At 35.7% G+C, this 25,651-nt stretch overlaps 1 protein-coding gene across 1 annotated transcript in view; it reads right to left on the reverse strand.

Annotated features, from left to right (window-relative positions):
- Positions 1-25,651, reverse strand: part of Kcnu1 (potassium calcium-activated channel subfamily U member 1) — a 147,395-nt gene that overhangs the window by 58,105 nt on the left and 63,639 nt on the right. The window contains 4 exon segments of the mRNA XM_047549678.1: positions 21,144-21,241; positions 21,375-21,464; positions 24,564-24,635; positions 24,985-25,097. Coding sequence (XP_047405634.1) covers positions 21,144-21,241; positions 21,375-21,464; positions 24,564-24,635; positions 24,985-25,097 — 373 coding nt within the window.

A 25,651-nucleotide genomic window follows, 5' to 3' on the forward strand; every position in this document is an offset into this window, starting at 1 on the left:
GTTCATTTCTTGAATTTTCCATCGAATATTTTTAAATCGTGGTTGACTGTTGTTAATTAAAACCATGGGAAGCAAAACCATGGATAAGGAGAACTACTATACTACTATTGTAAGAGTTTCAACAATGTGTCATTAATTAGTTTTTTAAGCTCTGTAGTTCATGTGAACATATCTCACATTTGAATTAAGACATGCAAGTGAATTAAAAATAAGCTTTAAAAATCTTTGGACCTCTGGACCCTCTCTGGGAGCATTCAAAGCATATTCTTGAATCTCCAACCAGATATAGATGAATGAGGGGTCAGATCTACAGATGGACAGGCTGTCGGTGCCAATTTCCCTCTTACATGTCTGCTTTAGACCATTTCCTTGTTTATTGTAGACAATAAGGGAATTAAAGACAATGAGGAAAATACCAGTAAGTTAAAGTAGTTTGTTTTCACAGCTGTATTAAAGAATAATTAGAAAAGTCAGTGAAATTGAATAGCTAAAATTATATTAAAGGATTTTCTGTGGCTCTTGATTATCCGTGGTTAGCCAACCCTTTATTATCATAGAGAAGATGTGGAAAATAATACATGAAATCACAAACATGATTGGAGCATTTGTGTGTTGTTACATATGTTGTCTTCATAGCCTCAAAACAACCTTCAAATTTGAATCATGTTTCTGTAACAACTTTGCATTAACATAAACATAATGTACACAGACATACACACGCATGCACAATACCAATAGCCAAGAATGTGTTCTTGAGGAATTTGAGATGCTGTTTCTCATGACACTCTTGTCAGGCTGGCTAGCTGGTACATGGGAGGAGCCACATTTCCCTTTTGCCTTGTCTGGGTGGCACTGCTTGCAAGACTTGATGTTCCCACTGTTCCCCACCTTTCCAAATTTCACCTCCCACAGGAATCTTTTTGGAAAAATCTATGCAGCATTGACCTCTTCCTCTGACCTTCTGCCAGGACCTTTAATGTGATGCTTGAAGAAATATTGCTTTATTTGGTCTCTGATTTATTTTATATGAATTTATCTTGTTTATACAACAAGATTGAATGAAAATCAAAACAGGATTTCTTTATCTATGAAACCATCAGGCACAATGCCTACTTGGCAGTTGGAGTACTCAATAAATACCTATTATCAACTATTTTCAAAGTAGAAAAATATGCAAATACTAATGCTAGTGTGCAGCTATTCGATTATTGGAATTAGTGCAACTAATTCTGCATTACTGAAATTCCCTAGCACCTTCCCTTCAACTAATCCTTAGTCTTTTCCCACAGATTACTGCAACTAGTTTTAAAAAATTCTGGAATTGAACTTATTAGAAGGGGCAGAAACTTTAAGTCCCAGGACTTTTATTTTCTTCTTAGAAAGTGTACTCAAGAAGTGGGGCTACCTTAGGAGGATCAGACTTGATGCCTGCCCCACTTGAGGAAATGTGCAGTAAAAGGTCTAATAACCAGGTCCACGAGTCCAGCATCCTCTAAAAGAAGCATGAATCTTCATGTATTAAAAAAAGATGTGAATTAAATCAAAAATAAAATTGAGTAATGGACTTATTTCAAAATCTACAGTCTTGGAAGTCTCTATACTTAATATATACTCAGTTCAATTTCATACACATTCCTGTATACAAAAAGGGATTATTGCAATAATAAGGAATATTTAATAAGCACTTAGTAACAGCCAAAAATCAAAGTGTTTTTGCTGCTGCTGTTGCTGTTGTTGTTGCCTTTTGAATATCATTTCCCTGCCTCCACCATATCTGAAACTCTGGCAATCACCTTTCCGCTCCATACTTCTGAGTTCTATTTTAGATTCCACATATATAAGTGAGATCATGGAGCATTTGTCCTTCTGGGTCTGGTTTCCTTCACTTAGCATAATGCCTTGCAGACACATCCATTTTCTTGCAAATGGAAGGATTTCCTTCCTTTCAAAGAGCCAGCAAATAGTATTCCATTGCATGTGTACATATAAATATTACATTTTCTTTATCCTTTCACCTTTTCATAGACACTTTGGTGAATTCACATCTTGGCTATTTTGTATAATGTTGCAATGAACTTGGGAGTGCAGAAACTTCTTTGAGATACTCACTTCATTTCTTTTGAATAAATACTCAAAAGTGGGATTGCTGGATCATATGTGTACAATTTTTAATTTTTGAAGAATTTTTATGTTGTTTTATATAATGACTTACTATCAAAGTACTTTAAATATTTAATGTCATTCAATTATTTCAAAATTTCTGCAAAAGCATTCATTACATTATATAATGTCAGAACATAATTGTTATGCTCTACTGATATTACAATATTTACCTTTAGATGATCACAATTCTTAATCATTAATGCTATTCTTAGTATATTACACCTACTAAACAGAGATGTTGCTAAACAAATTACCCTTCATCTACAACCTTGCTTTCTGGTAAGTAGAAGTTTTAATGCACTGAAGAGCTTTAGGGAAAAAAGAGTAGGGAAGGGCAGATTATTTACCCTATTTTGCAAATGCACATGTTAGGTAATCTCAACACCAATTTATTAGATATTCGGGATGGACTAATAAATAGAAATGCCAGTTAAAATTTGACTACGACCTTCATTTCTAGAGTACCCGAAAGGTGACCTGAAAGAAAATTGTGTACATAACTTTTGTTCTTATAGTTATAGATGACCTTGAGTTATCATCCATAGGCATGATGGAGAAGGTGTGTTTGCTTAACTTAATAATATGGGGGAAGTAGAGATGAAATTATTTTGGTGAGAAACAATTCCATTGGTCTATATTAGGAACTGATAAAGCAAATGTTCTGGTTTAAGTCATGCTTGTTACTTAGTGATTTACAGAAAACCAGAGGGTCCCAGGGTTCTCTGAGGTACTTACTTGGTTGCCAGACTTGAAAAGCTAACTGTGCTTCTATGATGTCTTGTAAAATCTGTCGGGCCTGTGCCACAGAATGACTTCCTGACGCTTTTCATGACCATCATTGCTGTCCCTGCAATACATAGCAACCTTAGTGAGCTGGCATAGTATCTTTTACAAGAGATTTCTGGATCATTCCCATTGGCTGAGACATTTATAGGTTCTTGACTAGAGACAGGTTCGGAATCCTTAGCTGTAGACTACTTCTAAAAAGATGGATTATAGTAAGTTCTTGGATTTCGTTCTTTAGAATAAGAGTATAAGGATTTAGATTTATATGCTTTAGAATAAGAGTATAAACCCCTGTGTTATGTAAAAATAAATACCTATTGAGTTATTCCACACATTACTAATTTGTCACCCTTCCCATCTTGTCCAAGGGGGCAGCACTTAAGAAAACTTCCTGCCACAGACGGGGTCTGGAGACACCTTAGGACTCCAAGAAAGCTTCACTATACAAGTTCCATCTCCTTTCTGCAAATACTGGTCTTGTTGCAATTCATTCTCTTTGAATATCACCAGCTTATACTTTATCCTTCCTTCAAACGATCTTTGTTATGAATTTTGACTTTTGAAAAAAACTGCATCTTATAGGGGATATGTATCAAAACCTTTGGGAATTTCCAAATCTTGAAATAATGCAAAAACAAATAACTTTCTCTGCTGTAAAATGGGGATAATACCATTACTTTGAAGGGTGATTATGTGGATACATGCAAGAAATTTTTGAAATTAGTAGATTAAGAGAAAAATATGAAGCTGCATTAAGGTGGGAACAAAGTGACATGAACCATTATTGCTTCCTGCAACCACATGTTGGAACACAATCTTGTCATTCTCCACCTGAAATCCTGATTCACCCAGGGATCTTTTTTTCAACACTCTGAGTTAGGAAGCCAGTGTAGGTCAATAGGAATGGGTACTTGGTATTGTAATTTTAAAAAATATCACATTCAAAACAATGTTTTGGAAGTTAAATGCTTCTTGTCTACTCTTTAAAGCCCCTACATTACCTGCCTGAACTTGGTTGCTGGATGATCAGAGGCAGGCAATTGTTGGAACAGAAATTATCAAGAGGAGGGAAAGTCAAGGTGCATCCATCACTGTTACTTCCTTTCCTCTGCCCAACCAAGTGGAGAAAGGAGACACCAGCATGTTCTCCCATCTCAACTTAAACATCGTTTCATTTCTGAATTAATGCTAGTCTGAATGGGCAGTTGACATGAGACAAGACTTTAAACCCACACATCACCTCATTTTGAACAATGGCAGCCAGAAAGAGCCACAGAATCACCTTGGTATCCCTCCCCACTCTTTTGATGTAATTCTTTCTGAATCATTCTAATTCATACAAAAACATCGATTGAGTCAAAACACATTTCTGGAAGAACAACATTGTTTAAATAAGTGATTTGTTGGCTTAAGTCAGTGATAATCGTATCACACAGAGGTGATACAAAAGCCAGATTTGGAATAATATCATTCCCTACCTGTAATTCCCAGAAGACTTCTCTTGCCTATTTATGGAGGCTCGATGGGGGTTTTCAGGTTTCCTTATTTGGCAGTTACCTTTCACTCTGAAGGAATGGCTTAGGAAGGGGATATCTGACTTAAAATCTGAGGGGACACTAGTTGTGTTGCTAACCCACAGTCTTTAAAGGTCAGTCGGTTTCACACACACATGCTAAAAGCTATTCTCGAATGTAAAAGACAACATACCCAGACTGGCTTAAGAATAACAGAACTTTCTAGAAGTCACTGCTCTTCTCAAGGCCTAACTCTCTAATCAACAATGAGGGGTAGATGAGAGGATAGGTGGACAAGGCCAGCACTTGTATGCATGTCTCAAAATTTTTACTAAATCTTTGAATCTTCCCTTGTTATCATCTTACTAAAATCACTTCTGAAAACATTATTTTTTTTTTGCAATTTTAGAAGCCTTCATAATTATGGAAATATGTACATATATGTGGGGTGTGTTGGAAAGAGAAGACTGCCAGGATTAGTGAAGTTTCTGGCTAGGCGTACAATGTCTGAAAGTCAAGGATATGCTGACCCCAATGAGCGCTTTTGATTTCCTTTCAACTGAATATTGTATTCTTCTAATAACCTTCAAAAAGGAAGTCTGAAAGTGTTTTCTCCACAAGGATGCTAAAAATAATATATAAAGAAGTTGCAATAGTCCATAGTTGCCCTTGCTTCACTTCCAATGGTGCGTCCAATACTTGGGGTCGGGGGAGTAAAAATTCAATAGGAAGACAAAAACCTTCCTCAAGATGGTAGGAAAGCAACTGACAGGTCTCTAATTTCATTCTAAGACATTTAATCATTTTATTCATTTATATTTCTATCTATCTATAGCTGAAAGTGTGCAAGTAATAATTTTCTCATAATTTAGGCCAGAACAATTGGAATACATTTTTGCTTTACACTAGGTAGACTGTTAAAATCATGTCATCATTTATCTTAATTTCCCTCTGGATAACCTGTAGAAGAATTCTGGATAAAGCTTTAGACACCAATCACAGCACATAGCTGAGAACTATGAATGACTGAAAAAAATCAAAGTCCCTCTGAACTTGGCCAACCTTCTGAGAATCTTCCTCTCTCTCTCTCTCTTTTTTTTTTTTTTTAATAAGAAATTACTTTTAAAAAAAGCAACAAGAATTAACATATTAGGACTGCATGTTAAGACATACCTCATATATGGTTTCCATATGGAGAGAAAAATATTCACTTCTTTTTGTCTCCCTCAAGAAATTTTATTAGTTCAAATGAGTGAAAACAATGCCTATATTATTTAGATAATCCCTATTTAGATAATCCCAAATCTGCTTCAATTTACTAAATAGCTAAATTGCTGAAATTATTTACAAAATTTAGTACTTTGCCAATCACTATGACACACCTTAAAAATGACATCTCACATTCTGGATAAGAACCTTTATTCTTCAGAATTGAAGAAGCTGCAATGCAGTGGACCATGCTAAAAAGCAGGGGTGACATTTATCTACCTATTCTATATTTATAATCACCATCAGGACTCATGAAAATTATTATATCTATATAATTCATGGCTATAAAAATGGCATAGATTGACACAAAAACAAGTGTTAAGGACTAGAAAAAATGGAAGGCCTTAGTCAATGGTGACTTTGGAAGATTACTTGCAACTGTAACAAATACAGGAGTACTAACTAACACTCCTGTACAGTCTTTGTGGACTTGCTACCAAGTTACTTTCCTATGAATTGGAAATTAGTGGAAATGTGGTTCCTGAAGCCCACTTGAGAGAATAAAAAGTGTCATGCAAGGACATATAGTCTCTGCCTTCCTAAAGCCACAGGGAGGTGAGGACTCTGGCTGTACTTCATTGGTAAGCCAAGGTGGGGAGATGAGCTGGGAGACTAATTAGGGTACTTACATATTTCAAACTTCTGGGTTTGAAATTCTCCTGTCTAGGGGACATTGATTGGGGTAATTCTTTTCTAAAATGGGTACATTATTACTATTATATGTTTATGAAGAAAATGACCCCAGATAAAAGTGGAAAAAAAGTGTAGTCAGATAAATCCATGAATTTAATGAATTTATCCAACAGAGTTTGGACCACCTACTCAAATAATTTCTTATCATTTTATTGTTCTGTGCCTAACTTTTTTCACACCCTGTTTCCAATTTCCTTTTTATAATTCTGTTATCCTGTAGGTGTAACTCCATCACAACAGAATATTAGCATTTCATTTTACTTAAACTTTTTTTTTTTTTTTTATCAGAACTGAGAATTGAACCCAGGACCTCCTATGTGCTAGGTAGGTGCTCTATCACTGAGCTACACCTCCAATCCTAATATTAGCATTTTAATAAGGACTCTAAAACAGTTCACAGGTGGCAAGGATTAGAGGAATTGGACATACCTTTCCTAAAGACAATTACCAAATTGCCCACCCCCTCTCCCCCACCATATGCAAAGATTCTTACAAGTTCCTCCATGCCACAGTTTAGGATCACTATTCTAAACTGCAGTCAATAGAAACAACAATTATGTTCCTGGTGCAGTCTCTGGGATTACAGAATCCCAAAGACTTAGGAGGCCGAATCAGGAGGATTGCAAGTTTAAGACCAACTTTAGCAACTTAGTGAGACTCTGTCTCAAAATCAAAAATGAAAAGGGCTGGGAAGGTAGCTCAGTGATAACTTTGGGTTCGGTATCAAAGCAATAAATAAATAAAAATAAAAAAGAAACTGCAATTGTGAACTGTACAATTTGGATTACTTTTCTTATTTCATTAAGTAGAAGAACAGAAAGACAAATACTACTACACCGAAGACTATCCCTACTGGTGTTCTTGCTCTGAACTGAAAATACTCAGGGAATGGGCTAAAATAAGTATAAACTGCTAGCACGTTTCTTCCCATTTTATCTGGATTTCATTCATGGGAGAAGCAATCAAAGATTTTTTACAAATTTGGATTTCCATGGGAAAAATTATAATTAACATATATGTATAATTTATTATTTCCCAGGCACTAGTCATATGCTTTTTTCATCAATACCATCAGTTTGGATACTCTTTATATACAAATATTCTCAGTTATTCCTCTAAGAAATGTAATACTATCAACATTTAAAAGAAATATGAAGCACACTGAGAACTTAAGTAATTGGGCCAAAGTCATATGTGTTCATAACCACCATACCTTTCTGCCTCTCTAGAATGCTAGAATATGAATTTATGAAAAGGGGGAATAATCAGAGAAAGAGGGATTGAAATTCAGAGAACATTAGAGCTGAAAAGGGCCACGGAGATGATGAGGACTTCCCTTTCTGGAGATGATTATACTGAGTAGTGTTCATAATTCAAGTCTTCTGAATCCTCATAGAATATATAAAGGAAGGAGAAACTGGCAGGAACAAGAAAATCAAATGAGCTCAGTAAAGAGAAATAAAGTAAAATTATTTAAAGGGAGTAGACTGAGGATACCCTTCATCTGGTTCTGAAACTAAAATGTTCCATCTGAAATTTGGGCTAATCCACAATCAGTAAGTTTTCTATTTCCTGATTTACTGAAAAGCCCTTTTTGAAAGCTAATTCTATAGGAGAATTTCCAGATATTATCATGACTTTTAGACCTATACGGCCAAAAGCTTCCTTCTAAAATGATTTCTCTTTTGGTATATTTTGGGTAGAATTAGCTCTCCAGATGCAAATCTGCAGAGCAGTCAACATGCTAGCTGTGGGACCTCTGACCATCTCATGGTGCTCTGCTGCCATCTTCTGGCAAATTGAAGTCAACATGAGTTGACAGACTTGGTATTTAAAAATCTCCGTAGCAGATAAAGAGCTCTCTTGGATAGGATCTGCAATAATGGTGATCTAGGATCAGCATGTGACAGGAATAGATGATTCTATTTTGACAGGAATGAAAGATTCTAAGGAGTATATGACTACATTGAAGCTAAGAAATTAGATTGCAAAGTGCAAGTTCTGATCTATTTGCTAGATACTATAAAACACATGTCATTGAAGTGGGCAGAATTTGAAGTATATACAAATATGAAGGCAAAGCTAATTTTTATACAGAAATCTTTTCATCTATACACTAGAGTAACTTCCTGGTTTAAAACATTTATTTGTAATAAAACCACACTTAAGAGTCATCTAAAAGAAGGAATGGACATTCATTCTCATAAGGCATTTTTGTCTTCATGAATGACTAATGGCATATGTATATGTACATAGTAAGTTATTTGCAAAAAGTTTGATTTCTGAAAATTATTCAACCATATACACACACACCCATTTAAATCACCATCATGTTAAGCAAAATAAATCAAACTTAGAAGGTTAAGAGTCACATGTTTTCTCTGAAATGTGGTAGCTAGAGTAGAAAAAGGTAAGCAAACATGGGGGTGAATCTCCTTTCCTCCAAATAAAAGGGAGATCAGTAGAGAAAAGGGACCAAGGGGAAGGAAGCAGGGGAGAAGGGCTGGAGAGTGATTTCGGCCAAATTATATTATTATATTTTATGCATGTATGAGTATGTAACAACAAATTCCATCAGTATGCACAGCTATAATGCACCAATAAAAATGTGTAAAAAAGAAAATATAGAAAATAAATGAAAGAAACCATACCATAGGTTCCATAGTATAAGAGGCAAACAAACAAGGCCAGAGGCAGCCTGATCACCACCCATGGTCTAGTCATAAAGTGAATATGCCACTTCACAGAGCATATCACCCACTGTTACAATTCCCCCCCCCCCCCGCCCCAGCTCTGGAGCAGTAATTCAGAGATATTTCCCAGTTGGAGAGTCAGGACATAAGAACAAGGAGTTGTGAAGCTCTGCTAAAGGGTATGGCCTAAGGATGCTCTTGACAGTAAATGCTGATTTGGGTGGTAAACAACTGAATGGAAGTTCAGAGCTTACTGTGTTGAACCAGGAAAAGAGATAGCTAATAAGTGCCCTCTCATGGTCAGGACACACTTTAAATACTAGTCTCAAAAAAACTGCTCCTGCAAAAGACCCAGATTTGAGAGGACACTAGAGTAGAGCAATATATGCCCAGGAGCACTGTCAAAAATAATAATCAGCAGATAATTAGGGGATCCTAATAGCTGGATGTGATACCAATAGAAGTAATGAGCTTACCAGAGAGAGCAGGGAAGAGACAGTTACAAAGAACCCAGCTAAGACCACTGTCAACTCAGTGACTGTCAACCGCTGCAGTCCAAGGCTGCAACTCTGATGAGCAACATCATAGACTTTGCAATACAGTGAAATAGATTTCAATGAAATAGTTCAGCCAAGTCACTAACCAACTAATCAAACAAGCAATGACAACAAGCAGCTCTGGTGTCCAGAGTTGCTACAATACATAATCTAAACTGTGCACTTTTCAGCAACAACAAAAAATATGAGACATGCAAAGAAATAGGAAAGCATGACCCAGGCACAAGGGGGAAATAACAGGCAAAAAAAAAAAAAAAAAAAAAACAACTCTGCCTGTGTAAGAGTCCAGATGTCAGAATAAAGCAAAATCCTCAGAGAAGCTATTTTAAATATGTTCAAAGGACTGAAGAGAACCATGATTAAATAAGTAAAGAAAGACAAGATGACAACACTTCTTCAAAGAGACATTTTCAATAAGCAGATAGAAATTTCAAAAAGAATCAAGTGGAAGTTCTGTGTTGACAGGTTCACTAACTGAAGCTGATTATTCACCACAAGGGTTAATGAATTACACAGTGACCCACAAAATTCATGTCCACCAGAATCTCAAAATGTGGTCACCATGGTCAAGATTGTGTGTCCCTCCCAAATTCATATGTTAAAGCTGTATTTGGAGACAGGACCTGTACAGAAATAATTAAGGCTAAATGAGATCATAGGGCAGAACTCTAATCTGACTGGATTAGCATTCTCATAAGAAAAGGGAGAGCAGTACATATATTTTCCTCTCTCTCCCTCCCTCCCATGTGAAAAGACAATGAGAAGGCAACTGTCTGCAAGCTAAGAAGAGGGTTTTCACCAGGAACCAAACTGGCACTTTGATCTTGGACTACCTGACTCCAGAACTTCAAGAAAATTAATCTATGTTGTTTGAACCACCCGGTCTATGATATTTTATTGTGTCATGCATGTTGATTAATACAAGGACATTATATGAAAATAATTTTTCACAGAACTAGAAAAAAGAATCCTGAAATTCATATAGAAGAATAAGACCCTGAGGAGCCAAAGCCATTCTGAGCAATCCTGGGCAAATGTGTATCCATGTCCCTAGTACATACATTACCGCTCTGTTTACTTTCTAAGTTGTGTGGTGAACAGAATTATACTATGTGACAATTACATGATAAAACATTATAAACCAATTTTCAAACTGAAATAACAGGGTGCAACAGTTATAAGGTGGTGACGATTATGTAGTGAAACACAACAAGACTCCTAAAGCTTAAGCAATAAAACCAAGAATTAATACATGGTATTGTATCAGATTTAAAATTTCTGTACAGTAAAGGAAACAAGGCCATGAAGAGACAGCCTACAAAATGGGAGAAAAATCTTTGCCATCTATGTTTACAAAAGGGGATTAATATTCAGAATACATAAAGAACTCAGAATATGTCACACCAGCAAAACAAATAACCAATAAATGGGCAAACGATGTAAACAGACATTTCTCAAAAGGAGAAATATAAATTGCTGACAAATATATGAAAAAAATATGTTCAACATCCTTAGCAATAAGGGAAATGCAAATCAAAACTCCACTGAGATTCCATCTCTCTTGACTTAGAATGGCAGTCATAAAGAATACAAGCAATTGTTGGTGAGGATGTGGGGGGAAAGGTACACTTATGTGTTGTTGGTAGGAATGAAACCACTCTGGAAAGTAGTATGGGGATCCTCTAAAGACTAGTAATGGAATCACCATAGGACCCAGCTATCCCACTCCCTGATGTTTATTCAAAAGAATTACAGTCAGTATACTATAGGGAAACATGAATACCAATATTTAGAGCAGCACAAATCACAATAACCAAGTTATAGAACCACTCTAGATGTTAATCAACAGGCAAATGAATGAAGAAAATGTTGGCATATATATATACACAATGGAATTTTACTCTGCCATAAAAAAGAATGAAATTATATTTTTTACTGGTAAGTGGATGGGATTGGAAAACATCATGCTAAGTGAAATAAGGCAGACTCAGAAAGTCAAGGGCTGAATGATTTTTCTCATATGTGAAAGTTGGAGATAGAGGAAATAAAAAGGAACAAAAAAGGGATCTTATGAAAATACAAGGGAGACCCATAGAGTAGACCAAAGGGATTGAGAAGGAGGGAGCAGGAAAGGGTACAGGTAAGTCCTGGGGAACTTAATCTACCAAATTTTGCTATGCTCATATACAAATATACCACAATGCATCCTATCTTTATATATAATCATAATGCACTAATTAAAACAAAAATAATGATGATGATGATAGAAGAGGGATCAATAGAGTAGAGCAAGTGGATCTGGGGGAAAGAGGAAAGGAGGGAAAGGGAGTGTGTGGAGGAATGAAGTTGATCAAATTGTTACATGTAAAAAAGGGCATAATGAATTCTACTATTAGATTCATTATAATGCACCAATTTTAAAAAAAGACAGAAAATAATGCCTTTGAAGTTGCAATCAGTTTAGTATCTCAAATGAAAACATCCCGGAGTTCTGAATGAACTCTAAATCCTATGATTGATATCCTGAAAAGAAGAAACAGGAAAGATGAGCATATGAAGGTAGAAGAAGAGAGTGGAGTTATGCTCCCACAAGTCAAAGAATGTTAGGGAACATGAGAAGTTGGAAAAGTAAGGAGAGATACTCCCTTAGCGCCTTCAGAAGAAATGTGACACTCCTAGTACCTTGATTTGGGGTTTGATGGCTCTAGAATTGTGAGAGAATAAAGTTCTATTATTTTAAGTCACCAAGTTTTTAGAAATTTGTTATGACTACCTATATAAATGAATTAAAAAGTATGTGGTCGTCAAAAAAAAAAAGTGCCTCACCCATAGATAGATAGGTAGATAGATAGATAGATAGATAGATAGATAGATAGATAGATAGATAATAATACCTAGCTCCCCAGGACCTGCAAGTATGTTATGTGACAAGAATGACTGAAGTGTGAATATGGAATTAAAGCTGCTAATCAGTTGAGTGTAACATAAAGAGATTTTCCTGGATTATCTAAGTAGGCCCTACGTAATCACAAAATTCCTTTAAATGTGTAACAGGCAGGCAGATGAATCTTTTTTTTCTCTATGTACTTAAATCACTCTCTGCTTCTCTTTTTTTTACTTATTTTTTATTTTTATTTATTTATTTATTTTTAGGTGCTGGGGATCGAACCCAGGGCCTTGTGCTTACAAGGCAAGCACTCTACTGACTGAGCTATCTCCCTAGCCCCTATTTTTTATTTTAATTTTTTGGTTTGTTCTATTTAGTTATACATGACAGTAGATGAGGACCCCTCTTAGTACATTTAGGTTCCACCTGAATAATCCAAGATAATCTCCCCATATCTAGATTCATAATTTAAGCCCATCTATAAAGTTCATTTTGCCATATGAGATAACATTCACAGATTGCAGGATATCTTCAGGGGGCATCATTCAGATTACAAATTATATATCTGAAGATCTCAGTGAACTTTAGGTAGGAAAAATAGGAAAATATCTAGAAACAGATACATAATAGTGACAACATTGAAAGCCAAAGACAAGATGAAAATCTCGTCAAGAGAAAAATGAAATGCAATTTGCAAGTGAAAACCAATAAGATTTACAGCGGACTTCTCATCAGAAAGAATGGAAGCAAAAGGCAGTAACATATACATATATGTGTATACATATATGACATATACAAAGTGCTGAAACAAATTGTCAATCAATAATTCTATGTACAGAAAAACTATCTTTAAAATGTAACGATAAGACACCAGGAAAAAAATGGTGGATTAAGGGCCTCAGAATATTGCCCCTTCATAACACACAAAATAAACTGGCAAAAACTGTCACATTTTTTTCATATAATTGAAAATTAACCACCAGCAATCCAGGAAATATTTAGTCAAAGAAATAAATACATTTTAGTAAGAACAGTAAAAATTGTGATGTTTTCCATTTGACCCAGTTATCCCACTCCTTGGCATATACCCAAAGTACTTAAAATCAGCATATTGCAGTGACACAGTCACATCAATGTTTGTAGCAGTTCAACTCACAGTAGATAAACTATGGAACCAACCTAGGTTACATACCTTTGAAAGATGAATGGATAAATAAAATGTGTATATATAAGCCAGTGTGGTGGCTTACACCTGTAATCCCAGCAGCTCAGGAGGCTGAGACAAGAGGATAGCGAGTTTAAAGTCAGCCTCAGCAACGAGGAGGCACTAAGCAACTCAGTGAAATCCTGTCTGTAAATAAAATACAAAATAGTGCTGGGGATATGGCTCAGTGGTTGAGTGCCCCTGAGTTCAATTCCCAGTACCCCTCCCCCCCAAAGAAAGTGGTACATGTATGCAATGGAATATTACTCGGCCATAAAAAGAATGACTTTAGTAAATGGACGGATCTGGAGGCTATCATTCTAAGTGAAATAAGCTGATTCCAGAAAACCAAAGATTGCATGTTGTCTAGACAAAGGGGAATGAAGGGAAGGGAGGAAGGATGGAAATAGGAAAGTCAATAGAGTGAATTGTTTATAACTTTGCTATGTTCAAATATGAAAACATGACCAGTGTACAATCACAAAAATGGGAAGTTATTCTCCATGTATGTATGACATGTGAAAATACATTCTACTGTTACGTATAACTAAAAAGAACAAAGAAAAAATTAAAAAAAACAATAATTAAAAAAATCATGGTGTTTTAATTTATACCAGGTCCCCCACAGCTTCTCAGCTAATTGGTAGCCTTGAAAAAATAATACCACAGAAGAAAAAAGCAGAACCGCAGTTCTTTCAATGCCTCTTTTCTAAAGAAGAGTCATTATTTGACTTGTTTGTTGGCTCCCTGGATGAACTACTTCAATGTTTTTTCTTCCCTTCAACCTCACTTGAAATTACCTAGTGCTGAAATTCTCTCCCCAGGGAGTGTTATCAAGTGTTTTAATAGCACAAGTGCCTGAGACAGTAGATGACACAGGGAAACAATAGACTACACAATATCCTAAAGGGAAGACCAAAGAATGAGATGTCCATAAGTACACTGGGAAGCTCTGGAATTTCTGGGAGTCTGAATAGTAACGCACATGCCTAGCACTGTGCACAGGTTTTGCCCATGCTCAGGAAGGCCCTAAGCTGTCACCTCTAATTGATTTTGAGGTTCTATGCAAACAGGAAGTGAAGGCTAAAGCAGAGTGGTCAACTATCTAGCTGAATGTAGGAGGAATGCCCCAATGCAAATACAGAATCCTTTGACAAACACTGGTGTAGGATTGTTGGTTCCACGCATTTAACAAAATCTGTCCAATTATAAGATGATCACTAAACTAACAGAATGTTCAGTGGCTACAAATGACAGAAATATAGACTTCACAGAATTAGATCAGAAAAATCATTTAGCAAATGATGACAGTTAAAAGAGTGACAGCAAAAGCACTGAGAAAGAGGGTCAGAAAATCTGATTTCCATAACTGCTACATTATAATCATTTCAATGTTTAGTTTTCAACAAATTGTTGTAAGACATGGAAAGAAACAATATAATCCCTGCCCGGGGAGGTGGGGGCTATTAATAGATATTGTCCTTAAGGACATTCAGAATTATACTTACTAGTCAAATACTTTAAATCAGTTGTTTTGAATATATTTAAAGATCTAAAGAAAACCATACATTAAGAACTAAAATATTTGAGCATAACTTACAAAATGCAGAATGTTAGCAAATAGTTATGAATTATAAAAAGGAACAAAGTAGAAATCCTGGAGTTGAAAATTACAATAACTGAAATGAAAAATTTGTGAGAGGAGCTCAAGATCAAATTTTAGTATGCAAAAGAAAGAATTGACAAACACACAGGTAGGTCAATGGAGATTATCTGGTCTGGGGGATAGAGGAAAAATGAGTAAAGAATACCGAACAGAGTTTAAGAGCCCTTTGGGATATCATTCAGTGTACTAACATATATTTAATGAAAATTAAAGGAGAGAAAAAAGAAAGGGACAGAAAGAATATTGAAGGAATTATGACAAGAAGCTTCTTAAATTAGATACAAATCTACACAACTAAGAAATTCAATAAACTTGAAGTTGTATGAATTCCAAGATATCCACATACATAGACACTTCATAATCAGTGTTGAAACCCATAGACAAAAAAAATTTGTCAGAGCAGCAAGAGAAAAATGATCCATTATTTTCAAATGAACCTTCCCTGATACTTTGAAAGCTGATCTTTCAAGAAAAATGGAGACCAGAAAGAAGTGAGATGAAATAAAGTGCTTAATGAAAAACAACTGCCTATAAAAGAATTCTCTATGTGGCAAAACTATCCATTAAAAATGACGAATAAATTAAATCATTTTAAGATTGACAAAAATTTAGTCTGTTGCTAGTACAGTATATAAGCCTTAGAATGAATACTAATGGGAGTTCCTGAAGTTGAAAGGAAGGAATGTTTGACACTAACTCAAATCCTCATGAACAAGTAAAGAACATTTCTAATGGAATAAATATTCCATAGGAAAATATAAAGAAAATATGGTGAGTGTATTTCAAATGATCAGATTTGAAGGGAGAAATAGACATTTCAACAACAATAGTAATTGAAGACATCAGCACTTGACTTTCAATAGCATAGAACAACCTAGAAAGATCAGAAGGGAAACAGAAGGTCTGAAGGACCTGATAAAGTCATAGACTCAACAGATGTGTATAAATGCTTGTCCCACAAGCCAAGAATGCAGTCTTCTCAAGTGTACAGTGAAAGCTCTTCAGGATAGACTGTGTATTAAGCCACAAAGGAAGTTTCACTATATCTAAAATAATTTAGATAAAAATGTGTTTTCTTACCAAAATAAAATGAATTAAAGCAACAAAACCAGAAATTCAGCTAAATTTCTAAAGCAGGTAGAGATTAAACCAACATCTAAGTAATCAATGGGGAAAAAATGACAAGGAAAATTACAAAATACTTCCATGTGAATGAAAATAAAGCACACTATAAAAAAAAATACAGCATGCCCCTCATGAGTGCTGGAGAAAATTCATAGAAGTAGTTGCCTATTTTTTTTTTTTAAAGAAGACTTGAAATCATTGGTTTAACTTAACCTTTCATCTTAGTGAAAAAAAGAAAGAGAAGTTAGCAAAACTCAAGCAGAAAGAAGGAAATAATAAATATTAGAGTGGATATAAATCAATTAAAGACTAAAAAGCACTAGAGCAAGATGAATTAAAAAAATACTTTTTTTGAAAAGATCAATGGTATTGACAACCATTTGGGCAAGACTGGTCACACACAACAAAGGTAACATTCATATTATTAAAATCAGAGATGAAAAAGTGAATATTATACTGACCTGACAGAAATAAAAAGGGATACAAGATAATACTTACATCTACAATATTTGATGAACCAGTTTAATAGCATAGAGTAAATAAACAATGTTCTAGAAAGTCAAATTATGAAATAGTTCTTAAGAAGAATTAGAAAATCTATATAACTAAGAATAAGGGAAGATTGTGAATTAATAATCAGAAAATTAAAGTTAGTCCCAGATTGTCTCACAGGTGAAATTTTACTGAATGTTCAAAGAAGAATTAACACTAATTCTCAAGCTCTTCCAAAATATAGAAGAGGAGAAACACGTCCTAACTCAGACTATAAAGCATTTTTCCCTGATAGCAAAAGCAGATAAAGACATCACAAGAAAAGGAAACTACAGACCAATATCTCTATAGAATTTAGATGTGAAATTCTTCAACACAATGCTAGCAAACCAAATCCCACAATGTATAAAAATGATTTCACACTATGATGAAGTGGGATTTATCTCAGGACACAAGGTTAGTTTAGCATTTGAAAATCAATTAATGTAATGTACCATATCAGCAGAGTAAAAGACAAAAACACAAGATTATCTCAATAAAGAGAAAGGAAACAAAAAGGAAAAAGTCAAGTTAAAACCTTCCGCGAGAGAAACACTTTAACCTTTTAGGAATAGAGGAGAACTTCCTTAACCAGATAAAAGGTATCTATGAAAAATTCATAGCTAACATCATACCTGATGGTGGGAGACTGAACACTTTCCCTCTAAGGTAGGAATGAAATAAGGATGTGAGTCCTTGCTGCTTCTATTCAACATTGTACTAGGGGTTCTGCCAGAGAATTAGGCAAGAAATTAAATGGAAGGCCATCAAATGAATTATTGGTATCAGCAAGGTTGCAGAGTACAAGATCAATATACAAAAATCAGTTGTTTGTCTATATGCTAATAATGAATTATATCTCTAAAATGAAAATTCAAAATGTCTTACACAATAACAGAAAGCATAAAACACTTCACAATTTAACAAAAGTAATATAAGACCTGAGATCCAATGTCAAAACTTACTTCGTAACTATGATAATCAAGAAAGTATGGTACTCTTATAAGGTTAGACATAAATTAATGGAATAAAATTTAGATTTCAGACATAAACCCACACTTTTTAGTTAATTGCATCATATTATATTATACATATTATATATACATATATTAAGAGTGTCATGAACAGTTCAATAGGAAAAAAATTCATTTTAACAAATGGTTCTGAGACATCTAAATATCCACATTAAAAGAATGAGGTTGGGTCCCTTCCTTACATTATACATGAAAGTCAACTCAAAATGGATCACAGCACTAATTGTAAGAGCCCAAAATTCAAAATTCTCAGTGCAAATCTTTATCACCTTAGGTTGCTCAAAACCTTAGATGTTACATAAAACACAAGTGACAAATGAAAAAAAAATATCATTGAACTTCATCAAAGTTAAAAATGTGCTTCAAAGTATTTGAAGAAGATGAAAATGCAAACAACAAAATGGGAGAAAATATTTGCCAATTATACATTTGATAGGGGATGGGTTCTCAGACTAAGGACTTTATAGAACTCAATAACAGAAGGATAACCTAATTAAAGTAAGATCTGAATACTACTTCTTCAAAGAAGATACAAAAATGGTCAGTAAGATCCTCAAGAAAAGGTGCTCAACATCACTGTCAGGAAAATTCGAATCAAAACCATACTGAGGCATCACTTCACATCCATTAGGATGACTATAATTGAAGAACGAAACAAAAATATGGAAGTTAAAAAGGGTTGATGAGAGTGTGGAGAAATAGAGACCCTTGTGCATTGCTGGTAGGAAGGTAAAACGGTGCAGCTGCTGTGATTAAAACATAGAATGAACATTTGCCATCCTACTTCTGAGTATATATACAGAAAAAACTGAAAGTAGGAACTTAAATAGTTAACTGTATAGCAATGTTCATAGTGGTATTATATGCAATATCCAAAAGTTCAAAAGAGACCTAATAGCCATTCACAAGTATGTATGTATGTATTGGCATAGAACAGAATATCATTCATTCATGAAGAAGAAGTGAGATATTGATACATGCTAGAGTGTGGCTAAGTGAAAGGAGTCAGACACAAAAAACTATCTGTGATGTAAGTGTATTTGTTGTATTTGTGTATGAGTCCCTTGTTATTAAATGAATAGAATGGGCAAAGCTACAGAGACAGAAAATGAACTAGTGGTTTCCAGGGGTGTAGGTAGGGGAGAATTGGGAGTAACTGCTGTTGGGTGTGGAGTTTCTTTGTGAAGAGAGAAAAGGGGTCTAAATTGATTGTTGTGGCAATTGCACAACTCTGTTAATATGCTGAGCTCCATTGAATTGTACACTTTAATTGAATATGGTTTTTATATTATTTAATCTACGATTAAAAAATAATCCTAAATCCCTGAGAAATGACCCAGTCCCTCACCCTTAAACACATACACCATATATTTCTTCAGGTTGGTGAGAGATTGGTAGAAAAAAGGAAAACATGAGAATTTTTTGATGGGCAAGGGGAGACCATGAGAGAGGAGCTTCCCTTTCATTGGCTTCTTGGTAGACTACCTTTGGAAACATGAAGTAACAATGCAAGCAGACTACAGGAAGAGGCAGGGCAGTGTGAGTGTGCAAGCAGGGGGAAATCCCAGGAGAGCACCCACCTAGGATCCCGCATCCTGTCAGACATGCAAATAGGCTGTTATGGTTGAGACCTGGAATGTCACCCAAAGGCTCATGTGTTGGAGACTTGCTCCCCAGCTGATGGCCCTATTGGGAGACAGTAAAAACTTTAGGAGGTTTGGCATGATTGAACTAAATAGGCCATTGGAGGCAAACCCCAGAAGGAGATATCTGGTCCCCCCTCTCTCTCTGCTTCTCCTGTCACCATGAGGTGAGCAGCTTTGCTCTACCCCACACTCCCTGCCTAACCTCAAGCCCACAGGGATAGGGCCAGGTGACCATAAACTGAAACCTCTGAAACTGTGAGCCAAAATGAATCTTTTCTTCCTTTAAGTTATTTTTCTCAGTTGCATTGTCACAGTAACAGAAAGTTGACTAACACATATGGAGAGACTGAAAAATTCCAAACAGCAGAGGGACCGAAGTAACATTAAGAATGCAAAGACTGGAATTACTGAAAAGGAGGGTTTCACAGAACTCAAGACTAGAGACTATGACAAGGACGATGGATTTCCATAATAAATGACTGAAAACTAAAAGGAACTGGTTTATTGATTGCCAATGTAAGGGTCACAGAAGGTGACAATTACAAACCAAAGGGGACAAGGAATTGCATGCCTCGGGGGATTTGTGAGTATTTGCTATCTACTGTAGGAACAATTGTGATGTTAAGCAAGTTTACTTCTGCATTTAAGTAACATTCTGGGGATAAGGAGAGGATAAGAATCTTAGAATAAGAACAGTCCTGTCAGGAAATTCACATTTTGAATTGACTGAGTTTAAATTCTGAAACACTGAAGTTTTACCTAAAGTATTTGAAGGCACCTGAAAGAAACTAATTTTTAAACCAGAAGAGATTAAACTATCATAACTCTTAAGATTAATTTTTCTTTTCCTGCATTTAAGTGGAAATGGTTGTTGGTAAGTCCTTGAGGTCAGTTAGAGAAAATAAAGAAAGTTACATTCCCTTGCTGCTGCATCAAAATGAATAAACTTTAAACTGCCTGCCATCTGTTTTGGAGACAGAATACACAAGAAACACTCAGGAGGTGATGTTCTCATGACCAAGAAAACAGTCAAACATAGGCTGAATTATCAGGCCTAAGTTGGAAAAACCAGTGTGAAGTAGTGAAAAAGCAATGGATTGAAAGTCAACATGCCTGGAATTGAGTTTGGTGATGACACTAACTAGTTAGGCAGCTTTGGACATTACTTAATGTATTTTGAAACTCATTAACTTGGTCCATAAGGCAGTTGAATTAGACTAAATCTTAGGTCTTAGATATCCAGTGGGAAAAAGTATGACTTATCCTGGCCAAATTCAAATGGGAATTGTCTTTTAGGTGATGGAATTTTCTTCTCTTTCCTTGGCCAGAACCTTAGAAGCTGGGCTAAGGGCAGCTAGATATAAAGTTCAATTACCTGAGAGGTGATGTCGGCTCTTACTTTTGCAGTCACATTTTTCAATTAGCTCAGGATTATACACATCACTGTGACAGGTGGTACAGTAAAATAAGGCTCTGGACAATGAAAGCAAATCAAGAATGACTTATGTGAGGCTTCACACTAGGGAGGTATGGTGTACTGACCTAGCCTGCCTCCCATTAAGTTGTATTTACTTTAGTGCCCCCCATGAGGTAATAAAAAAATTACCTTCTGACTTCTTTTGAAGATTCAGCAATAAAGAACCCTAATGTGTTCTTCCGTAGCTTAATTTGTGCAGGTGGATTTAGTATCAGACCACTGAAAATGGAAAACACAAATATAGTAACTTTTCCCTCTGATCTCTGTGACTGATTTTCTGTGGTATTTCATTCTGTCATTACCAAGGGACTTCCTAAGTTGCTAAGTTAATAGGATTCAATCTTCTTTTTCTGCCAAACATAGTGGAAAATGTGAATTTGACTACACAAAATCCTTTGTTTGATTGCTGCTAAATATGCTGAGGGAATCATGCAACAACCTATCAAGCTGTATACACAGCCACACTGAAGGGCAGTTCCTCCTGGGTTGTGTCATGAATCTAAGATGGTCCAACCCTTTCAGACACATGATGCCTTGTTGACTTGGCTGTCAAATTGCAAATAAATCAGGACCTCACAGCTGCTAGTCTTATGGTCATGCTCGTGATTTTCATCCTTAGGCCTTACATGTTCAAAATGAAATTGTATCTAATTAACCAGCTGGTTTCTAAAGTTCCTTTTATTTATCCATGCAGCTTTTGAAGTTACACATTTTTTTACTTCTTTTTTTTTCTATTTTGTTTGCAATATTTTTGAGAGCAGGAGTCATATGAATTATGCCTATTTCTACATTACTTGGACATTTTGGTTTTCTATTTTCTTATTGCTTACATGGAAATTCTGTCTTATAAATTTGTATCCATGATAGTGCTTGCCACAATATTCCATTATAGTTTTCTGAGTTACCTATATTTCTCCCTTTTTGGATCCTCTATCTTTATTTTCTTTATTTTTCTTTTTATGGGGGTAGAAGGGTTCTCTGAACTCGTATTAAATATCTAGTTACAAAGATATTGTCACAGTAGTTTATCTTACTGCATTTAAGCAAAGAGGTACATTTCTTTTGGACCTTTCCAAACCAGAGTTATTGATTGATCCTCCCTTCATAAGTAGCTCTATTGGAGAATGTTTACCACTGGAACAAAGTCATTACATTACCTGTCTAGGGTCAGGATCAATCTCTTAGCAGGTGACAAATTATTTCCTAAAACAATACCTTATGATAATCCAGGGCATTTGCAAGTTTTAGAGCATATTCAAGTGAATCAATTAGAAGAAAAAATAAATGGGGATAAAAGATAGGTTTCCCCATGTTTCAATGCACTGGCGTAAGGCCCAGCTATTGAGATGCCCAATCTTCTTTCTACCAGTAATGACTGTGGTGGATTTAGCACAGCATGGTGATCAAAAGCATAGTCCCTGGAGCCAGATTGTTTGCATTCAGGTCCTGGCTTTGCTACTTGGGAGTTGTGTGAGCTTGGAAAAGTTAATACTTGTACCCATAGCTCAGCATAGTTGGAGGACATAAGAATAAATGTGTATAAAATGCCTGTGGTCATGAAGCAGCATCCATGAGAGAGATTGCTATGATCAATATCTTCCCCAAGCTAGGATTTAATCCTTTTGATTAATTTGACTTTTAAATTAAACTAAAGTTAAATTTGTAGAAGCAGGTCCCTTTCTTCATTAGTGTAGATGTGTAGTGGAAGTAAACAACACTGGGACCACTCTAATCCACATGGAAATTGACTGCTGAGGAAATATTCATGTTTTTGGTCTGTAATGTCCTAACAGTCATTTTAACAAAGCTTTCAGAAACCTAGACTGTTAGAGTTGGAAAGGATCTAAACAGCATGTGATCCAAATGTCAATTTCCAGAAGCTGGTGAATAAACTGGTGAAATTATAGACTTAAAAAAAGTTCTCAGACCCCACCCCTAAAGATTTTGATATTGCAAAGTCAGATAAGAGATTTCAGAATCTCTACGTCTTTTGAATTTTGAAAATAATTTCGATGCATAACTCAGGTTCTTGAAGGTCACAAATGTTACTAAATCTTGATTCTGAAACCCAAACTGAGACTATCCTTTTAATGAGGACCTGTTTCTGGTAGATAGTCCACCTGTGCAGATTACACAGATTGAAATTGTGAAATTTTCTTGAGCATGGCAAAACTGTTAAATAGATTTAGCTAGTCAAACAATTCCATTGGTTATTCTCTTCCTAATGATTTCCAACCTATCGTACCCCATTGATTTCTTTTGCCTAGTTACTTTCTGCAACTTCCCTATTCAGAGAGTTCTTTTCTTCTTTCAAACCATTCATGTAAAATGACTCCTTCTTAGTGTATCTGATAAGTATTGAAAATTACTTAATTTTGAATGTTTCCTATAAATCTATGATTCCCGGTAATATCAATTTTGGAGCAGGTAAGGGTCATAGAGATTAATTAACTTTCCTTCTTCATTCTACAAAAGATGAACACTTCTCAATGGTCACAGGACTAACAAATCATAGTCAGAATTTAATGTTCTGATTTCAATTTGGCTTGATTTAATTCTCTATTTTAAAACACACATGAACTAACATAATTGAATTTCTTACTCCTCACCCATTTAGTCACTACTGTTTACTTTCCAGCGTTTTTTATCTCCATGTTACTTCAGTTGATTCACTTTCCCCTTAACTTCTCTCATTTATGTTTATGAACATTCTGTTCATCCTGCATTTTCTTTTTTATTATATGATGATTTCTTTTACTCCTCATATTATCCACTTATGGGTTCTCAAGAAATGCTAATGGTCAATGATGTTACCTTTTTCCTTCATCTAGCTTATCAACAGCAGACTTTGTTCAGTAGAAAAGTTAAGTTCCCCTTTTGTGAGATTTTACATCTTATTTTCTAAGGCTAGAGTTTATGGGAGTATTTTTTTCCAAGTAAACTATTTCATGATATTGATTTATGGTCAAGACTTCAAAGATATGAGAATGTCATTAAGCTGAACAACTCTGAGAGTTGACCATTTCTACTCTCTCCTGCTCCTGAGACAAAACCAGGAAAGGTCTCTTGGAACAAAAACAAAATGTTTATCTCCTAAGAAAGCTATTCTAACCCATCATTCAAGACAGCACAAAGAGCATCAAAGCTGTGAGAACCTGGGTACTCAAGAGACTGGCTTTCCACAAATGGCCAAAAGCTTAGTTATGTCTCTATCTTTAGAAAAGTCGTAATCATGAAACTTTTCCTCAACAAAACAAAACAAAACAAAACAAAAACAAAAACAAGCAAACAACAAAACTGAAGAAGACTTATTGGTACCAGTAACCACTCTGAAAGAGGGACTTGTATTCGATGGCTATCAGCATGAGGTTCATCTTCACAAAGCAGAGCCTGGGAAGAAAGACAGGATTTGTGAGGAGAGAGAGAGAGACAAGCAGGGTGCCAGTTTACAAGACTATGACTAACACTGTGTGCTCCATACTGGGGAGGAAAGCAGTATCCCAACTATGGAATTTCCACTTATCAGTGAATCCTCCTGAGGTCACACTGAGCCAGTGTACCAACTGGGATCTGTGCAAAACTGTCCACCATGCATTGTATTGTTGCAGGAACTCCAAGTTATTCACTCTTACATTTTCAGGGTTAGTCATGGACTTTGAGCTACAGTGAACCCTCCATGAAGAGTATTGAAAGAATGCTATGGCATGAAGAGTGTGGGAAAGTATTTCACTTAACTTACCGGGAAACCTCAGGAAAACTCATTCCAGCAAAGTCATCAGAGAGACGTTGAGTCAGGATTTTGTTCTTCAGGCCACTCAAGAAATATCTTTGCCAGGTCTGTTTAGGAGAAATCTGGAATACACACAATCAGGCCCCATGGAAGGTGTGTATACAAGTTGTATATGTTACTAAGCAGCAAACCAGTTTCCATTGCATTTAGACACAAAAAAGGACATTTATCATAAAGTAATACTGGACAAATGTTAAAGAAAGAACTGAAACAACAATTTTCACTAAAAATTCAGAATGAGGTAGACACATCATGAGTAAGTTCCTTCCCAGATGGTGTCTGTTGTGGTTTGATGTTGAGAAGTTCTCCCCTCAAAGTTTCTGTTAATGCAAGAATACTCAGGGGTGAAATGATTTGATAATGGGAGCTATAACCAGATCTGTACAACCTAGTCTGAATGATTGACTGGTAACTGTAGGCAGGTGGGGCATGACTAGAAGAGATGGGTCGCTGGGGGTATGCCCTGGAGGAGTGCATCTTTCCTGTGATTCCTTCCTCCCTCTCTCTGTACTTCCTGACCCCTCCATGATCTGAATGGTTTTCTTCTGCTAGACCCATCCCTCCATGATGTGCCGCCTCATCATAGGCCCAGAGCAATGGAGCTGGCCATCAGTGA

The sequence above is a fragment of the Sciurus carolinensis genome, chromosome 4 (genome assembly GCF_902686445.1).
Source record: "Sciurus carolinensis chromosome 4, mSciCar1.2, whole genome shotgun sequence".
NCBI lineage: Eukaryota > Metazoa > Chordata > Mammalia > Rodentia > Sciuridae > Sciurus > Sciurus carolinensis.